Consider the following 16,030-nt stretch of genomic DNA (forward strand, 5'->3'; position numbering starts at 1 on the left):
ATTGGTCACTGCAGGGCTGCAATGAATACATTATTGTTGGTCTCCATTAATTTGAATGAATTGATATTTGCCTTGAATAATTGATCGTGTGGCCTGGAAAATGTCAGAAAAGATGCAATTTCCTTAAAGCAGAGGTGGCCCCCCAAAAGAGGGTCAGTCGACTGTCACGTACAGTAAGACAAAGAAAAGCTTCTAATCCCCTCGGTGGAGAAGCTGCAGAGAGGCGTTGTGTTGTTTTTTGGTAATAACCATCAATCTATCATGGAAATAGTTGAGTTATAGTTTCCTGTTTAGTGTAATTGCAGTATGGTGTCTCTAGAACGTGCACTAAAATAACTGAACTGAAACAGAAAATAAGGGGCTCCTTTGGTTGTGGCCCACCAGAGGGTCTCTGCTCTGTTGATCTCTGTCTTTTTTACCTCCCTCTCCTCTCAGTTTGACCGGTTTTGAGCCGATGAAGAGCTGTCCTCGTGTTGATCTTGCTTCAGTGTCGCTGATGTTTCGGCGGCCCACGCATGCCACCTTTCTCAAAAGCTAAACACTGTTTGTGAAAGTGAATCATTTAAAACTTGCAGAGCGTTTCTGAGCACCACATGCGGTGGGACTATTTCATTTTAATTTGATGCAATCAGTGTTCAGAAGGAAACCGCTCTGATCAGACGCTGCCTCACGGTGGTTTCCTTATCGGCTTCACACACGAACTTATACCACGTCTCGGTGCATACATCCACACGTGCCTCCTCGCTCGCTTCTACACCTATCCACATCCATCAGACTGCCTCTCCTCCAATAAGCTGCTCCTCGGGGACTGGTGCACGCCCGTGTTGCCATGGAGACACCTCTCAGCCTTGGTCCTGCAGAGCTGGATCCTGGATACATCAGTGATGGACAGCTTGATTCTGAAAGGGCGTATTTCTGGTTGTAGCTCACGCTCAGGCTTCCCTCAAGCATCAGACGCTTGCGACGCGCTGATGTGATGATGATACCAGAGAGGAAATGAATGTCAGAGAGCGGCGAGGAAGGCTGGGATGATTTTGCTCTCCTTGGCAGAGTAACAACTGATTATTAATACTTATTTTACCGTCATCAGCAGTTTATTACAGTTTGGGAGGCTTTATTGAACAGTCTGTCTCAGATTGTTTTCCACAACAAGAAGCAGCAGCTTAAATTGGGTTCATTGTTACCACAAAAGCTAAAAGTTCGTGAAAATAAGGCACAAGACAAGCTCATTTGATGAACATTTATGAATTGATTTTCAGTTTGACAGAACATTCAGTGGAAAATTGGATAAACCAGCAGATAATTAGGAGGGAGGATTAAGAGCGAGGGACAACCCAGAGACTGACAGCTGACATCCTGCTGTCGGACGCTCCGTCAGCTCACCTCTGCTCCAGCCATTGATTAGTCTCTGCTCCTGTTGCCTTATCTTTGAGTACATGTGCTGCAGCAGTCCGGGCTAATGAGGGAACAGGCGAGATAGAGGCAGACAGAGGAGAACCTGTGCTGACATCAGGAGCACGTCCTCATGAATCCAAAATTGCATTAATCATTAGGGGATTTAAAAGTGGAAAAAAAGAACAGAGAAATGGGGGATTAGTTCAACGACTGGAACTTGTATTATGAGACTCAGTGCGAGGGACAGAGAGAGTGAATTAAGGTCTAGATAAGGGTTGTCTGTATGTCTGTTTTTCATGTGAATTTGGCTCTGCAGTGTACTGTAGAGCCCAGATACTGCAGAGCTGAGTTGGGGATTAGGTTGGTGAAATTTGGCTCTGAGTGGCTTTTGTCTGGTGTGTGTGTGTATGTGTGTGTGTCTCTACATACTGTGTGGGTCTTACCACACGGTGATGGGAACGCCTGAGGACATTATTTTCAAAGTGTTTAACACCTTCTGAGGCTCGTTATGATTTATAATTTAGCCCTATTACACAGAGACATGCGGTTATTTCCTCCATGTTCACCACGCCAATATACAGTTCAGTAAAAAAAACACAAAGTGGAATCTGTGCTTCTTATTGATTCATTGAAACGTTTAAATCTATGCTCAGCACGGCCGTAAAGAAGACATGTATATTGGCAAACCCCACTGTGTGTGAGGTAATAATTTAGCCGTATTATCCTGCAGTGAAACGATCCATTTCTGCTGCTCCTTCTCGGGCTGCCTGCTGCCCCGTGCAGCCTGACTTTCCCTGCTGCCCTGAGGATGCTCTGCAGAAAATCCCCCTCATTCACTGCGCTCCACTTTCATCTCAACTTCATTGCGTCAAGGCGTCACGTGGCCCTCTTAAACAGCAGACTTGCAGTAAAATGCTGCACCAGTGCATCACCCCCAGTGTCCTGAGTTGACTTCTTGAGGAGACACAAGTTTTATTCTTATAAGATAATAAGTAATGTGTTGTTCCCAGCCCATAAATGCGTCCATATCATGCTAGGAGCACATGAGAGGAAATGATACATTGAATGCAGAAGAAATGTCAGGATGCATCATTTTAACTTCTTGCATCCATCTGGGAGGTTGTTGACAATGTTTTCCACTGAGCCAAACAGTAAAACATTACAGCTATTGTGAGAACTTCACCCAAAGTGTTTGAGCAACAAACCCCATGTAGACTAGAAATGTGGCTGTGAAACGTTCATAGTTTTGCCCCTCACTGAGAATAGAGGCTGTAAAAGTATCATAACGTCCTTAGAAACCTCTCAAGCTGCACCTTCCACGTTATCCATTACTCAGGTGTCCATCTGTATCCCTCAAACACTCAATATTTTCAACAAAATATGACACAATGCCTCTGTTTCAATCCTCATGTATGACCCTGTTCAGCTTGAAAGCAGACATGGGAGGTAGTTTGGGCACATTAGAGCTTTGGCTGTCTGCTCTTCCATTGGTCAGACTCACTACTGTATCTTTGTTCAGTGAACTCAAGATAGCGAGTTGTCCTGACCATTGTTATTAACATAAATATTACAAACAGAATGGCAAATGGTAAAATGATAATTATATTTTCCTGAGCATCACAAACACCTAAAATCAGAGTTTTATCCATATAGATCCATTGAAGATTTTAAAAGTTCAGTATCACCAAGTAATGTTCATGCCATTCATGTGTGCAGGGGCCAACAGGAAGTCAGAGGAAGTCTCTAACATGGATGCCCTCAGCCAGCTGTACTGTGCATGCTCTGCAGGCCCAAAAACTCAAAAGTCTGTGGAAACCTAAAAATGAGCTGGGCGTATTCGTCCTGTATCCGGTCCTCTCAATTCATCCATAGTGCATGCCAATGCACACAATGTCTAATGACAAGTTTGACGGCAGCATGCATGAGAATTAAGATGGAGGCTGTCATTTGATGCATTATATTTGTGCTCTGTGAACCAAACATACAGACACTTCACAGTTTGGCTGGAGGCACCTCCAATAGACGGTAAACAGGTCATAGGAGGACCAAAAAGAATTTCATTTGTCTGCGCTGGTCATTGCTAGAAACACCATCACACTGTGCTCTAACACAGCTGCCAGCAGAGTTTCGTCTGTGTGGGTCAAAGTTCAGGGATCTCCAACATCCTACTATTGTTTTCAGAGGTTTTCCTGTGCTGTGAGGAGACAAGTGTCCACTGCGCTTTCAGTTCCTGTCACTAAACGCAGGAGGAGGAATGATATTGTGGAGCAGGTGTCCAGTGGAAGCGGTAGGGCTCTTATAACGATGATGTATGGACCCGGGGTCAGCAGTGTGAAGTGAATATAGACTGTACACTCTCATAGTATGTCACATACTGTATACATCATAATTAAACTGTACAATAACTTACAGAACAGCAGTAATGAGCCTGCCTGCAGAACATTAAAACATGACTGTCGACCTCAGACAGATAATCATACTTGCTTGAGGCCTAAACTGTGCACTTTGCTCACACTGTGCATGAGTATATATGCACATCCACACATCCTTTCCACTTAAGGAGTTGTTGTTATGAACAGACTGCATTTTCTGTGGACGACTCCAGTTCAAAAGAAAAAAGCATTAGATCTTAGAAATGTAACAATACCACTCCATCTTTAGTGTTACAGAAAGCCTCTGATCAGAGATGTTATTGGATTCTTGCGGCTTTTGGGATTTATTTCTGCTTTTGCTCAGCATTATTAGGAGGTTTAGAGGGAAATGTATTGGACTTTATAATTACAGTTGATATATCAAGCAGCTCAGAAGGAGTGTTTGGTAATGGGAAACAACTAAGTGAAAGAAGCAAAAATGTTTGCATGGCACAGAAAGGCTGTTTTTCAATGCAAAGAACGGAGCCGGTACAAAAGGTCCATGTTCAGCTCAATTACGCAAGCAACAATCAAATTTAATTGTACTGTCTGTCACATGGTCCTCCAATTATAGGCTGTTATAAAGCTTTAAAGGATAAAATCATACTTCAAACAAAGAATCTTGGCCTCATATGATCCCACTAGATTTTGACCATATTTCAGCTGCTCCACTCTCAGCCCCCCTCCCTCCATCAGCCTTTTTGTCTGAAGATAACACCCCCCAACAAAAAAAAAAAGAAAAGAAAAAAGCAGATGGCTCCATCCCTAAATAGAAAGACACAGAGGCAACACGCAGTAGGTCTGCCACGGATAATAGCTGCATGCTTAATCAAGCAGCCACATTAAAGTAAAAGTTGCTCACGTTGAATCAGAGGAGTTGTGTTTTTGGTAGGTTGCCTACAACAGTCCCACTTGTGCCACCTGTGCCTGCACTATCCCTAAATCCAGTCACAGAGAACATCTTCCATGAGCCTGCGCTTTAATGCCTTGACCTGCTTTGCTCTTGAACTGTGGCCATGCTGATAGTTAAATGGTTAACATTGGATATGTAATTTCATTAAGAGGCCCATCTGGAACGCAGTGCTTTGTCTGTGCTTTATCAAATACAAGTTAGAAAGCAATTTGTGTTGTTTTCAATCCAAGACATCCAGAGCAGCTAAGATGAAAGTGGGGCATCCATGTTTTAACACAGAGATCTGTGAGTTCAAAGCCTGCTTACATACATGTCAGGAAGGTGGGGAGGTGTGAGGTGGTGGGTGTGGTTGGAGACATTTATACCACTCTAATGTATTGTACAGTTATTATAGTTGAGGAGCTTCAAACAGCTTTAAAAGGACTTGATTTGTTGGTGGTTTGAACCAGTAATCATTCTTGAAAGCAGCAAAGTGTCAAACTACTCACTGAGTGTTTTATCTACGCTGCTTTTTTTAATTTCTTCACCTGACCGCAAATCAGATCAGAGACAATTACGGATGGGTAAACGTCCACTTTTTACAGCAGGCCTACATTCACAACATGCTCCCTCCTCACCGATTGAAAGGAACCACAGAGGGGTCCTTCACTTTGAATAAACTACAACCAGTGAAGCCAGTCAAGGAGCTGGGAATACTTAGGGAATAATTCTCCAATTGCTCATTGTTTCTCAGAAGGAAGGGCACACTTCTGGTGTGCGTGACCTATTTTTCCAAACTTGCCTGTCAATTTGCAGAGCTGCAGCTGGTGGTTCAGAGTTCCCTTTTCGTCAAAGACTGTTTTCAAAAGTGCTCTCTGTCACTCATGCAAATCGGTGTCACATTTTCCTGGGGCATTTCTCTTGGCTGGCTTGCTTTGGTTGGCTGTTTTTCTCCCTTACAGAAAAAAAAAACATTGAACAAACAACTCTGCAAATAGGGAACATAGCTGCATGTCTGGGAAGGCAAGACATTCTTGACAGCACCGAAGCAGAAGTGGTGGTAGCTGTCTCTGAGCTCCGGTTCAGGACTCCCATGAAAAATGAGCTTTAAGCCCTCAAAGCTGGGAGGGAGAGGCAGGCCCCTGGATGAAGGGGAGGGCTGGGACAATGGTTAACCACAGAGTGAAGCATGCCGCTCGAGGCTGAGGCCAGGCGGCACGACATCACAGGGAGGGAAAAGGCTCGCCCAGCACAGCATCACTGTTTCAGTTCAAATGGCAAGCTTCCCCAGCAGTCAGAGTCCATGCATATATCCACGAGGAGGGCTTGGCTGACCAAATTACACCCTCGACAGCATGAAAACACAGTCACTGTGTCACTGCTGTGGTTTCACCATTCAGTCAGCAGTTCATCTGCCTGCCAGAGTGTCACTGCTGTGGCTCAGATATGTAGAAAATCCAGCCTTTGTCCTGTTTTTTAGGGTTATAACTTACAGTGAGTCATGTCGTAACTCAAGGACGTTACAACATGCAGTGGCTTACACTTAGGAAGTTCCATGTAGATCTTTTGAAGACAGAAATAACATAAAAAAAGCCCATTTGAGCCAACCAATTAAATTATGTACGTGAGAAATAGCACATAATGCGATAGATTGTTTATTCCTGTTGGAATTTATTGCTTAAAAATGAAAGTAAACATTTTTTAAGGTAACCTTTGAAAAAAATAATTACTAATTTTCTCACCGTACAGGTTTGTTTGAAGAATTCCCAAAGATCACAAGAGAACTGCTGGAAGGCTCCGAACGCTGTGATGAAACGTCTGCTGCCTCTGCTGTAATCTTAAATCTCCTCAAAGCTTAAATTCTCGTCATTTAATTCCTCCACTGCACTTGACTCAGGAGCTGCGCTGTGTGTTAATAGTGTTTTCTACGTGACAGTAAAAGATGCTTAATATGAGAAGCTCAAAAGACATTTGCTTTCTAATAAAGGTCGCTCATTAATGCGGGAGGTTTCCTTCTTCTTGAACAGTGACACCGCTCATCCTGTTTACTGTTGCTCCTTCATCAGGTTGGGTTTTTGTTCTGCAAAATAAGCCTTTCTCTGTTCCCGAGTCGAGGCGTCCTTGCTGCTGATGACAGCACTACAAAGAGGAATCAGGTTTCTCTCATGGGTTCCCACTGGCATGACGGATCTGTAGTCTGCCTGGCAGCATCAGGTTCCTCTTAAGCAGAAATGTTACTCCACTGCTCGATCTGAGCGGGGGAGTGCATTGGCTTCTCGTTAAATCAGCTTCGTCTCACTGTACGTCCACAGCGTACACGCTTACGAGAGGTCATAGACACAGGTCATCTCACTGGCTTGGCACGGAGCCTCACGGGTCCTTCTCCTTCTCAGCTGTAGGCGTTATGGTTGCTGCCGGTCTGAAGGCGTGTAGTCAAATGGCTTAGAGTAACTGAAATAGAAGCATTTGATGATTATTAATTGTGCGCATCGAAATTTTGATACTGTAAGTTTGGAGCAGTGTGCTATAAATAGTATGATATTTCAATGAATTGTCATGCATTTGGTCGTGTGTGTGTATATGTGTGTGTCCTTGTGTGTATCTGTCTGCGACTAATCTCTCAGTCTACTCAACCCATCAGCCCATTATTTTTGTGCACATTTATGAGTGTGTGGTAAAGGACTTCTCGCGGTTGCGGTGATCATACCGTCATTGGCTGCTGACTCGTCACTCTTCTGAGCGATGGGTGGGGAAATTTCCTGCACGTCGCCTGTTTCAGGCCACACTTTGGCCTTTGTGCTACCTAAAAACTGACATCCATCGAAAAGTTTGGTGCTATCTTGAACTGGTGCTTCTGCAGATTGATTCCATAACCGATATGTTACAATCCACTAAAGTTAGGTGCAATACAAGATGAATAAATCCTTGTCTTTGTTATCTTTTGCCACCATCTTGACTGTAAGCCTGGTGGAGATCTGCGCTCTGCTCAGTGCACTCTTCTAGTTCAAACCCTTTTCGTTCATCTTTAGGCAGCAAACCAAGTAGAAGTATTTCTGTTTCTTGTAGTGGCTGATTAATCACTCGGCGACAGCAAGCACAAGAATTGAGGCTCATCTTAACCTTGGATTGCTTAGTGTATTTGTACAAAGGTAACATCCTAGGTTTTAAAATGATTTTGCTCTTTTTCTATGTTGTCTCATAAAGTGTCACCGCTGAAAGCATCCTACAACTTGATATGAGCGTGTGGAAGACAAATACCTGAGAAAAGGCTCTTTTGGTTCAAATAATAATGTAACACACTTGATGATAATATAGTGCTTAGCATTTGCATGATGCCTCTGACCGGGGCATGTTGTGCACTGTTGTGACAGCAGTATAAAGAGTTGACTCACAGCATTCTTGTCTGATGTTTTGATGGACAGAGATCCGTAACCAGCTGGTGGAGCAGTTCAAATGCTTGGAGCAGCAGTCTGAGTCTCGTATCCAGCTGCTGCAGGACCTGCAGGAGTTCTTCCGCCGCAAAGCAGAGATTGAGCTGGAATACTCCCGCAGCCTGGAGAAGCTGGCCGAGAGGTTTTCCTCCAAGATCCGCAGCTCCAGGGAACACCAGCAGTTCAAGTGAGTTTCCCCTCCCTCCCAGCAGCATTTGCTGCTGAAACTGTGGCATGTACAGTGTTTGTTCATTTGTGAAATGGGGGACACAACAGGCTTTCCAAATTACTGTTAGTCTAATAAAACAATTGAAATTATGAACTCATACTTGTGTTAGGTAAACACTAAAAAGAATACGGCCCTGGACTGTTCAATTATAGTATATTGGAAAGAGGAGGCTGAGTGTAAAAATGTAAAAAAGTGCACAGTAGTTTGCTGCATTTTTTCAGCCTCAAGTGGTGCCAGCAGTCTTTCTTTCAGGCTGCAGCACAGATCAGGGTGATCGGATGTTTGGGCAGCAGCCTATGCGTAGCCTGAGAGGTGAAACCCAGGACAAAATTACTCCTCTCTACCGGACAGTAAGAGGATATTGTTTTGAGAGATTTAAGCAAGGAAATATGCAACTGAAACAGTATAAGTGGGAGTACAAAAATTGGATTTTGAAAAACGAGGAGCACATGTCTCCCTCCTCCTCCTCCTCGGTGGAAATTACATCCCATGCTTGTGTGTTGTTGTTTGAAAGCAGCAGCATTTTCATATTTGCTCTGTTTACTTCAGCGCAACTGCCTTTTGTTTAGTCTGAATGTATTTTTGTGAAGTAACTGTCCCTTTTTCCTCTCAATGTGTACCCAGACCGCAGGGATCTGTATGCCAAGTGACTTTATCCCCCTCTAAACACTTCACTATTTATAACCTGGCTGTGAGACCCAGCCCTGCTGCTAATCACAGTGCCTTGTTTGATTACAGTGCACAAGTAAACAACAATATACTGTATGACTGTGAGGGAGGATCTGTTATTACAGTCAAGATCTTTATGACGTCTTCAAAGGTCAGCTGGCTCTGCCTAGATGATGAGGGTGCAGTTCATTAAAGAAGTTAAAGACTGCTGGGTGGTGGACATAACAAATCCAAAGCACTACTGTCGTTCAGCACTTTATAGCAGAAAGCTTTGAGTGAAGCTTTCTGCTTCATTATGTTTTAAATTGCATCCATTATGAACAAATATGGCAGACTCTCCACAAGCTCTCAGACAGAAACCTGTGGGTTGCATCAGCGTCAGTGTGGAGGTTGATGCTGAATTAAAACCATGTAATTTATTTTGTATAGGATAGTAAGTTGTTAGCAAAAATAGAGCAGGGACCACACAGTGTCATTGATATTGTACATGTTTGCTGGATTGTTGGCAATACGAATGTGCTTCAATTTTAGTTTTGTATGTAACAGTTTGATGAGAGACTGAGTATTCAAGTGAAAGGGTAAAGCCAAAGACAGAAATAACAGCAGAAAGTATAAATCTTAGGAGTGACGATTCAATGCCATCAGATCAGAAAGCCTCGACCCATTTAGATTTGCAGCTCTGCTAACTCTGAAACGTGTGCCGGTGAAAAAAAAAAAAAAAAAGAGGGATCGTCTGCACGGAAACCACCACTAACACATTGGTACATGACTCACGCAGGGCATGAAATTAAGCTCTGCCGCTCCCAAAATCAAGCACCTCAGGCAAGCTTAGCTGCATCTGGAAATGGGACACGATCCCAGCTGTGATCTGGCAGCAGATCTCAGACGTGAATCTCCACCAGCATATATGAAGTGTAACCCCGACTCTGATTCTCGCAAATGGAACCAGCAGGACTGCAGCCTTGACCTGTTCATATTTTGAATCCTTTTTTTAAAGCAACATTACGCAGCTCTCTTGAAGATTGTTTTAATGGTACACTGACTTGTAAAAGGGAGAATTTCATTCCCACTTCGTGCCCCGAACATCTGCTCTTGCTCTGTCTAACTTGGGTTCAGCGGATACGACCTCCTGTGTGTGACGCTTTACAGTACGACATCACACACCACCAATGGTTTTCAGCTAGTTATAAGAAGAAGCAAGACCTTCTCAGTGCGGACATCACGGCAGGGGCGAAGAGACCAAAGAGGATGATGACGGAGGAGAGAGAATTGCACTTTGAAACTGGGTGTAAAAAAACACCAATTGAATGAATCCATACACTGTGAATACAGTACAGATTTCTACATGCAAAACACTAACACAATTAATTGGGCTGTAATGCTAACTGCATGTGCATGCTCTACTCTATAGTACTGCGACATTGAAAATGCATAGCGTAAGCATACATTGCTTTCTGCTCTCATTTTGACAGTTGGAAAATGTAAGCAGGTTCAGGTTCCTTCAGGTTCAGCTCTCTTTGTCAAACAATGACTTTGACTCTGAAATGTTGCCACCCACCTACGAGGAGCCAGTTCAAATACTTATTGAATGGTTTCAATACAAAGTGAAGAGATGTGACAGTGACAGGCTTTTTTTTTTTTAATTAAAAATCAGGACGTGAGGCACAATAAGACAAACATGACAGCCAATCAAAAGGCATTTTGCTTGAGTAACGTCCTTTAACATTCTTGACACAGAATGAGATCATGTAGGAGTGTGTGTGTGTGTGTGTGTGTGTGTGTGTGTGTGTGTGTGTGTGAGTGAAGTGGAGGAGGACTTGACTGGATAATTGAGTCCAGCTGTGTCAGAGGAGACATGCTTCACTCCAGTGCCTTGGTTGATAGTAGACAGAGCTGTGCTGCTGCTGAGAAACAGCGGCTTAACCTTTGACCCGTACAGTTGATCTTATCCACACAGTGAGGGACAGGTGTGAGAAAAAACACCTAATCCTCCAACACATGTTCCAATAATTATTACACTTTACACAGATCGTGGCACACACACACATAGACACAGTATACAGTATAGTGATACCTTACTTTCGATGTAAACCCACGTATACTTTACTTGCGTCATTTAAATTACATTTATTGAGAAAATGTTCAAACAACAGGAGCGAAAGGACTGAGCCAGTGACAGACCACAGAGGAAGTGTGGGTGGGGGGCTACTACCCATGCTTGACATGTACAGAGGATGTAATATTCAGTCATACTGAAAGTGCTTTACCCGTCAGTCCCACCGCACACACTTTCCTATGTATTCGAGTGAAATCAGTTTTTTTCCGCCCTAAAGAATATGCAGGGTGCATTAAACTCAAGTGAACAATATATCACCCGGAGTGAGTGTTTCAAGCCACAGAAACGCTCAGAACATGATTGCACCTTGTGCCATCCACTACTGGTCTGAGCAGGCAAGCAACCGCAAATCCTGGGAAATCAGCTGTGACACGCCCTTGAATGTTCCTTTCCTCCCACTTTAGTGTAGTTAAGTTCATGGCAAGCCACCAAAACACCAAATGGGCCTGGGCAAGAAAAACACTTGTGTTTGTCTAATAAAACACTTTGTTGGCGTAAAGCCCATGCATCATCAAAAATACAGAAAACCATTTTAGGGTCTTAAGCCTCTCTTTTGTGAAATTAGTGGCTTTTTTCTTTGTCATCACTGAATTGATACTTCGTCTGCTGCAACACATCTGAGCTATCCTTTTCCTGACACCCTTCAACACGCCTGTGACCGTCTTTCATTGCTCTGTAAACTGCGCTGGACTGCAGAGTAGCACCTCAGAAGCAGCCTACTTGTACCTTTATGGTTTCGATCAAAACACAGCAGTGAAACAGTCATCTTGACCAGGACGGACTTCCATATGTGCTGGATCACAGCCTGCAGTCTGTTGGCTGAACCCTTCCAGTGCAGATTCATTAGCAAGCTTAAATGCCACAGTGATTTACAGCTACTGCAGCTACAGCTTCACCGCAGCAACCCGACCAAGGGTAATTTTGCTCTTCCACTTTACCTCATTTGCCACAGTGAAAAGACACACTGAGGGGTTACAGTACTTAGCCGCTCCATGCTGCAGTCGCTGTGCCAGATAGTGCACCGCTTCCTTTTTTCTTACTGGCTCACAGTTCCTGAGAGACAACAGCTAACTTGATTTTAATTATGGGGCAGACGTTTTAGGATATATCATCAATGGGATTTATAATGTACCCCATCGAATTAGAAAGGATTGGTATCGTCTGTCTGTCTGTCACGAAGATAGATTCAGACATAACATAGCACCATTAGAAAGACAACTCATGCAATATTGATATGGAGAATAACCTGTCTGGGAAAGATAAGACAGGGCTCATAGTGGTGTCCAATTTGGTGTGAGTGCGCGTGTGTGTTAATCTCTTTATGTGTGTGTGTCTAAGCAATTGGTTTGGGAGGAACTGGGGGAGAAAAGTGTTGGATATCTCTACAAGGCCAGATCTTTGTACAGTATATCTGAGTTATTCTACTTTTGAAGCTAATGTTGCTCATTTCCTCATTTGCTCATGTGAAGTCTGTTCATTTCATGGTCAGCACGGCACAGCTTTGACAGTCTATCAGAGGAGATTCCAGCGCGTATGATGCAGCCTTTGTCCAGAACGTGTTTGTCTTTAAAAAGCCATTATGAAAGAGTGCGATGCCTTGCTGTGGTTATAATATAATTATGAGGAATGATACCTGCTGCGGTAGGATTGCACCAGATGTTTTATTGGCTTTGTTCACTGGCACCAAACTACAGCTATCTGTTCAGTCCCATTTTGTGTTAACCATGGCTGCTCTCACGAGCACTGAAGGGTAAAAGGTTGAACTATATCTGTCCAAGCCTGGTTTGTTTGAACACTGCAGTCGATTCCCTGCTCTTGTCAGGTTGACAGGTCCAGCTGGTGGAAATCAACATATACAACATCAATAGATTAGCTGGTTTGCAGTTTGCTTTTCAGATCTTGTTAAACCCTTGTCTCCTCGTCATTGCCGCTGCACCGTGCTCTGCTCTGCTCAGGCCCCTGTGTCTGTGCAGCTGTGTATTATCAAATGTTAGCAGTGCCAACACACAAAAAGGGAAAAAATGCTAAATGATGTGCAAATCAGCAATGTAGCGTATTGAAGCCCCGCTTGAAAACGGGGGCAAAGCGAATTTGAATGGCAAAGCTGGCGGCATGTGCCCACGTGCCCCTTGTCTTTTGAAACTGTGTTTGGCTCCAGCTCCTTTTCCTTGGCTGTTTCATTGATAAGCAGCAGGCAGGCAGTGTGGAGGGGATTAAAGGCCTTCACAGAGCCGAGTCCTGGTTTGATAAATACACACTTCCTTCTGGAAATCCTGGCTCAGGCACATCATAGGCGCAGGGTGATTAGATGGTGGCATCCAGTGCAGCCATGACTAACGCACGTGCACTGTTCTATACAATGCTGACTTGTTCAGGGTATGCACGTTATGGAGACAGCTTGCCATCAGTTTATCCATGAATCAAGGGATTATTGCAGTGTTCTCCAACCATATGCTCTTTCTTTGTTTCCCCTTTCACTTCCACTGTCTCTGTGTCGGATCTTCTTCACGCTCCTCCATGCATTCACAGATTACACTTGCATGTATGTATCTGCCTCACAAGGACAGTGAGGCAATGCAGACCTTGTAAAAACCCAATGGAGTCAGTCAGGCAGTGCTTTGCAGGATGAGACAGATGTAATAGGATGCCAGAAAGCTGCACTCGTCTGTCCTCCTCCTCTTCCTTCTCACTTCTCTAGAGACTCTCAGAGCTCATCGTTTGCCTTCTGCATGTTAATGATATCCTGTGTATGAATACCAAGGGCATGGAGCCATCCAAAACCGACCCTTCTGAAGCCCTCTGGATTAATTGACCTGTAGACTCTCGACCGAAACGCAACCATTCACAGGAAATCAGCGAGGAGAAGCAGGTAGAGAGTAGAGATGGGAGAATGAGTTTTATTACATGCTGAAGCTGACCCTTTGTGATGGATAGGACTGTATAGCAGCTGGTGTAGAAAGGTAGTGTCCCATAAACCAAATGGAGGAGCTGCATTTATTCCTGTGTTAAAATACTCAGCTCCCAGAGATGCAGCTGGTACACAGGCCTAATTACCGACCTTCTGCTCCTAATTCCTGTGAAATGAGGACGGTGACTGGGGAAAAAGAAATCTTGTCCTTTGTTTCTCTCTTCAAGGCTTTGACCCTGAGCATTAAGCACGTACGCATGTACACCACTGCCAGAGCTTCTTATTCCTTCATTTAAAGTTTGTCACCAAATTATCCAAACTTTTTCTATTTGACACAGTGAAATATCTCCATATCTACCAGATGGATTGGCCACAACTAATAGATGATGAATGAGATGCGGGTGAATTTTAATAATGCTAATGACCCTCTGACTCTTCATCTAGTACTATCATCTGCTCTCATTTTAAATTTGTCCACTACTTTCTCTCCAGTTCTGATGTAGCTACTCATATTACTAAAGTTCTTTGTGTTTAGTGCTAATTGGCAAATGCTAGCCTGCTGACTTGTTAAACCAAGATGGTGAACATGATAAACAAGGTACATGCTGTTATTGTTGTGTATTGTTGTGGCGCTAACATGGCTACAGACTCTACTTTGTATTTTTGAGTAAGTTCTCCTGCAGAATGAACCCCTTTAAGGCCTATAAATTACAGACTTGTATCAGTGTGACATGAATGTAAATAACCTTGTGTTCCAGTCAAATGGAAAGGAAAGGAAAATGTGACTTCAGCAGAGGCTGAGCAGCAGTATTATTCTGGGGACCGCAGGTCTCCAAGCACTTTTAACCATCAGAGCAGGGCCAAGGAGTTCCCTCTAATTCACAGAGAACAATGTTTGGGTGGAAAACCAAAGAGAATAAAAAAATGAACAAAAATTGGAGCCTGGTTGTGCTTAGGGATGTGATGAAGCATCTCTGACCACTTTCAAGGATTAGCAGAGAGTAGTGGTGCTTGTTCCCTAAACCCCTCAACCACAAACAGCAGTTGTACACGGAGGAGCTGCGTCCTTTACAGGCAGATAGGTCAGTCAAGCAGAACTGGTACACATTGAGGGATGATGAAACAGTAGAAATAGGCCATCCCAGTGAAGTGAAGGAGATCTATTGTTAGTAAAAACTAAAATCCTACCCTCACTTTGCATGGTCTGTCAGTCGGGTTCATCTCACTTTGATACTGCACATGAACGTCCAGTTTAATCGTTTTATTATTACTTTTTCATTGCCATACTGAATCGATGGCTGGATTTTCTCCGCTCTTTCAAATCACCATTACATTTCTTTAATAGCAAAATTAATTGACTCGCCTTTCAGACAAAGTGCATCTCAGGAAACCATCCTAAATCTCTGCCAGTCATCCTCAAACACTGGCCCAGTAATGAATGGATAGACGAAGTTTACCGCGTGTGCCTCCTGTTTTCTGATGTTCTGAGAGATGTTATGTGCTGGTGTCCTGTCAGCCTGCTGCAAGTGCGTTCACGGCCAGAGTTAAGTAAAGGAATAATGGGGAAAGCACTCTGGAGTAGCCAGATATCAACTTCATTAGATGTGATTAGCATTATGGAAGCTCTCTGAAGGGGGGCGCTTTGATGTCGGTGCTGCTCATCCCTTCTTACTGCTCCACAGTGAAACCCTATCCCCCACCCTGCTCTGCCTTTCTCCCTCCATCGCTCTCATTTCCCCCTCTCTCTTTGTTTCTTCCTCAGGGCTAGTTGATTGATTAATGCTCAGATAGGATCCAGACAAGGGTATGGGTTTGAAGGGATTGTGTGTGTGTGTGTGTGTGTGTGTGTGTGTGTGTGTGTGTGTGTGTGTGTGTGTGTGTGTGTGTGTGTGTGTGTGTGTGTGTGTGTGTGTGTGTGTGTGTGTGTGTGTGTGTGTGTGTGTGTGTGTGTGTGTGTGTGTGTGTGTGCCCTCGTCTTT

The 16,030-nt window shown here is 43.8% G+C and overlaps 1 protein-coding gene across 3 annotated transcripts in view; it reads left to right on the plus strand.

Moving 5' to 3' along the window:
• Positions 1-16,030, plus strand: part of srgap3 (SLIT-ROBO Rho GTPase activating protein 3) — a 60,518-nt gene that overhangs the window by 7,463 nt on the left and 37,025 nt on the right. For all 3 annotated transcript variants that reach the window (XM_070958442.1, XM_070958443.1, XM_070958444.1), the window contains exon 2: positions 8,121-8,316. In XM_070958442.1, coding sequence (XP_070814543.1) covers positions 8,121-8,316 — 196 coding nt within the window. The remainder of the gene's footprint in view (positions 1-8,120; positions 8,317-16,030) is intronic.

The sequence above is a fragment of the Chaetodon trifascialis genome, chromosome 3 (genome assembly GCF_039877785.1).
Source record: "Chaetodon trifascialis isolate fChaTrf1 chromosome 3, fChaTrf1.hap1, whole genome shotgun sequence".
Lineage (NCBI taxonomy): Eukaryota > Metazoa > Chordata > Actinopteri > Chaetodontiformes > Chaetodontidae > Chaetodon > Chaetodon trifascialis.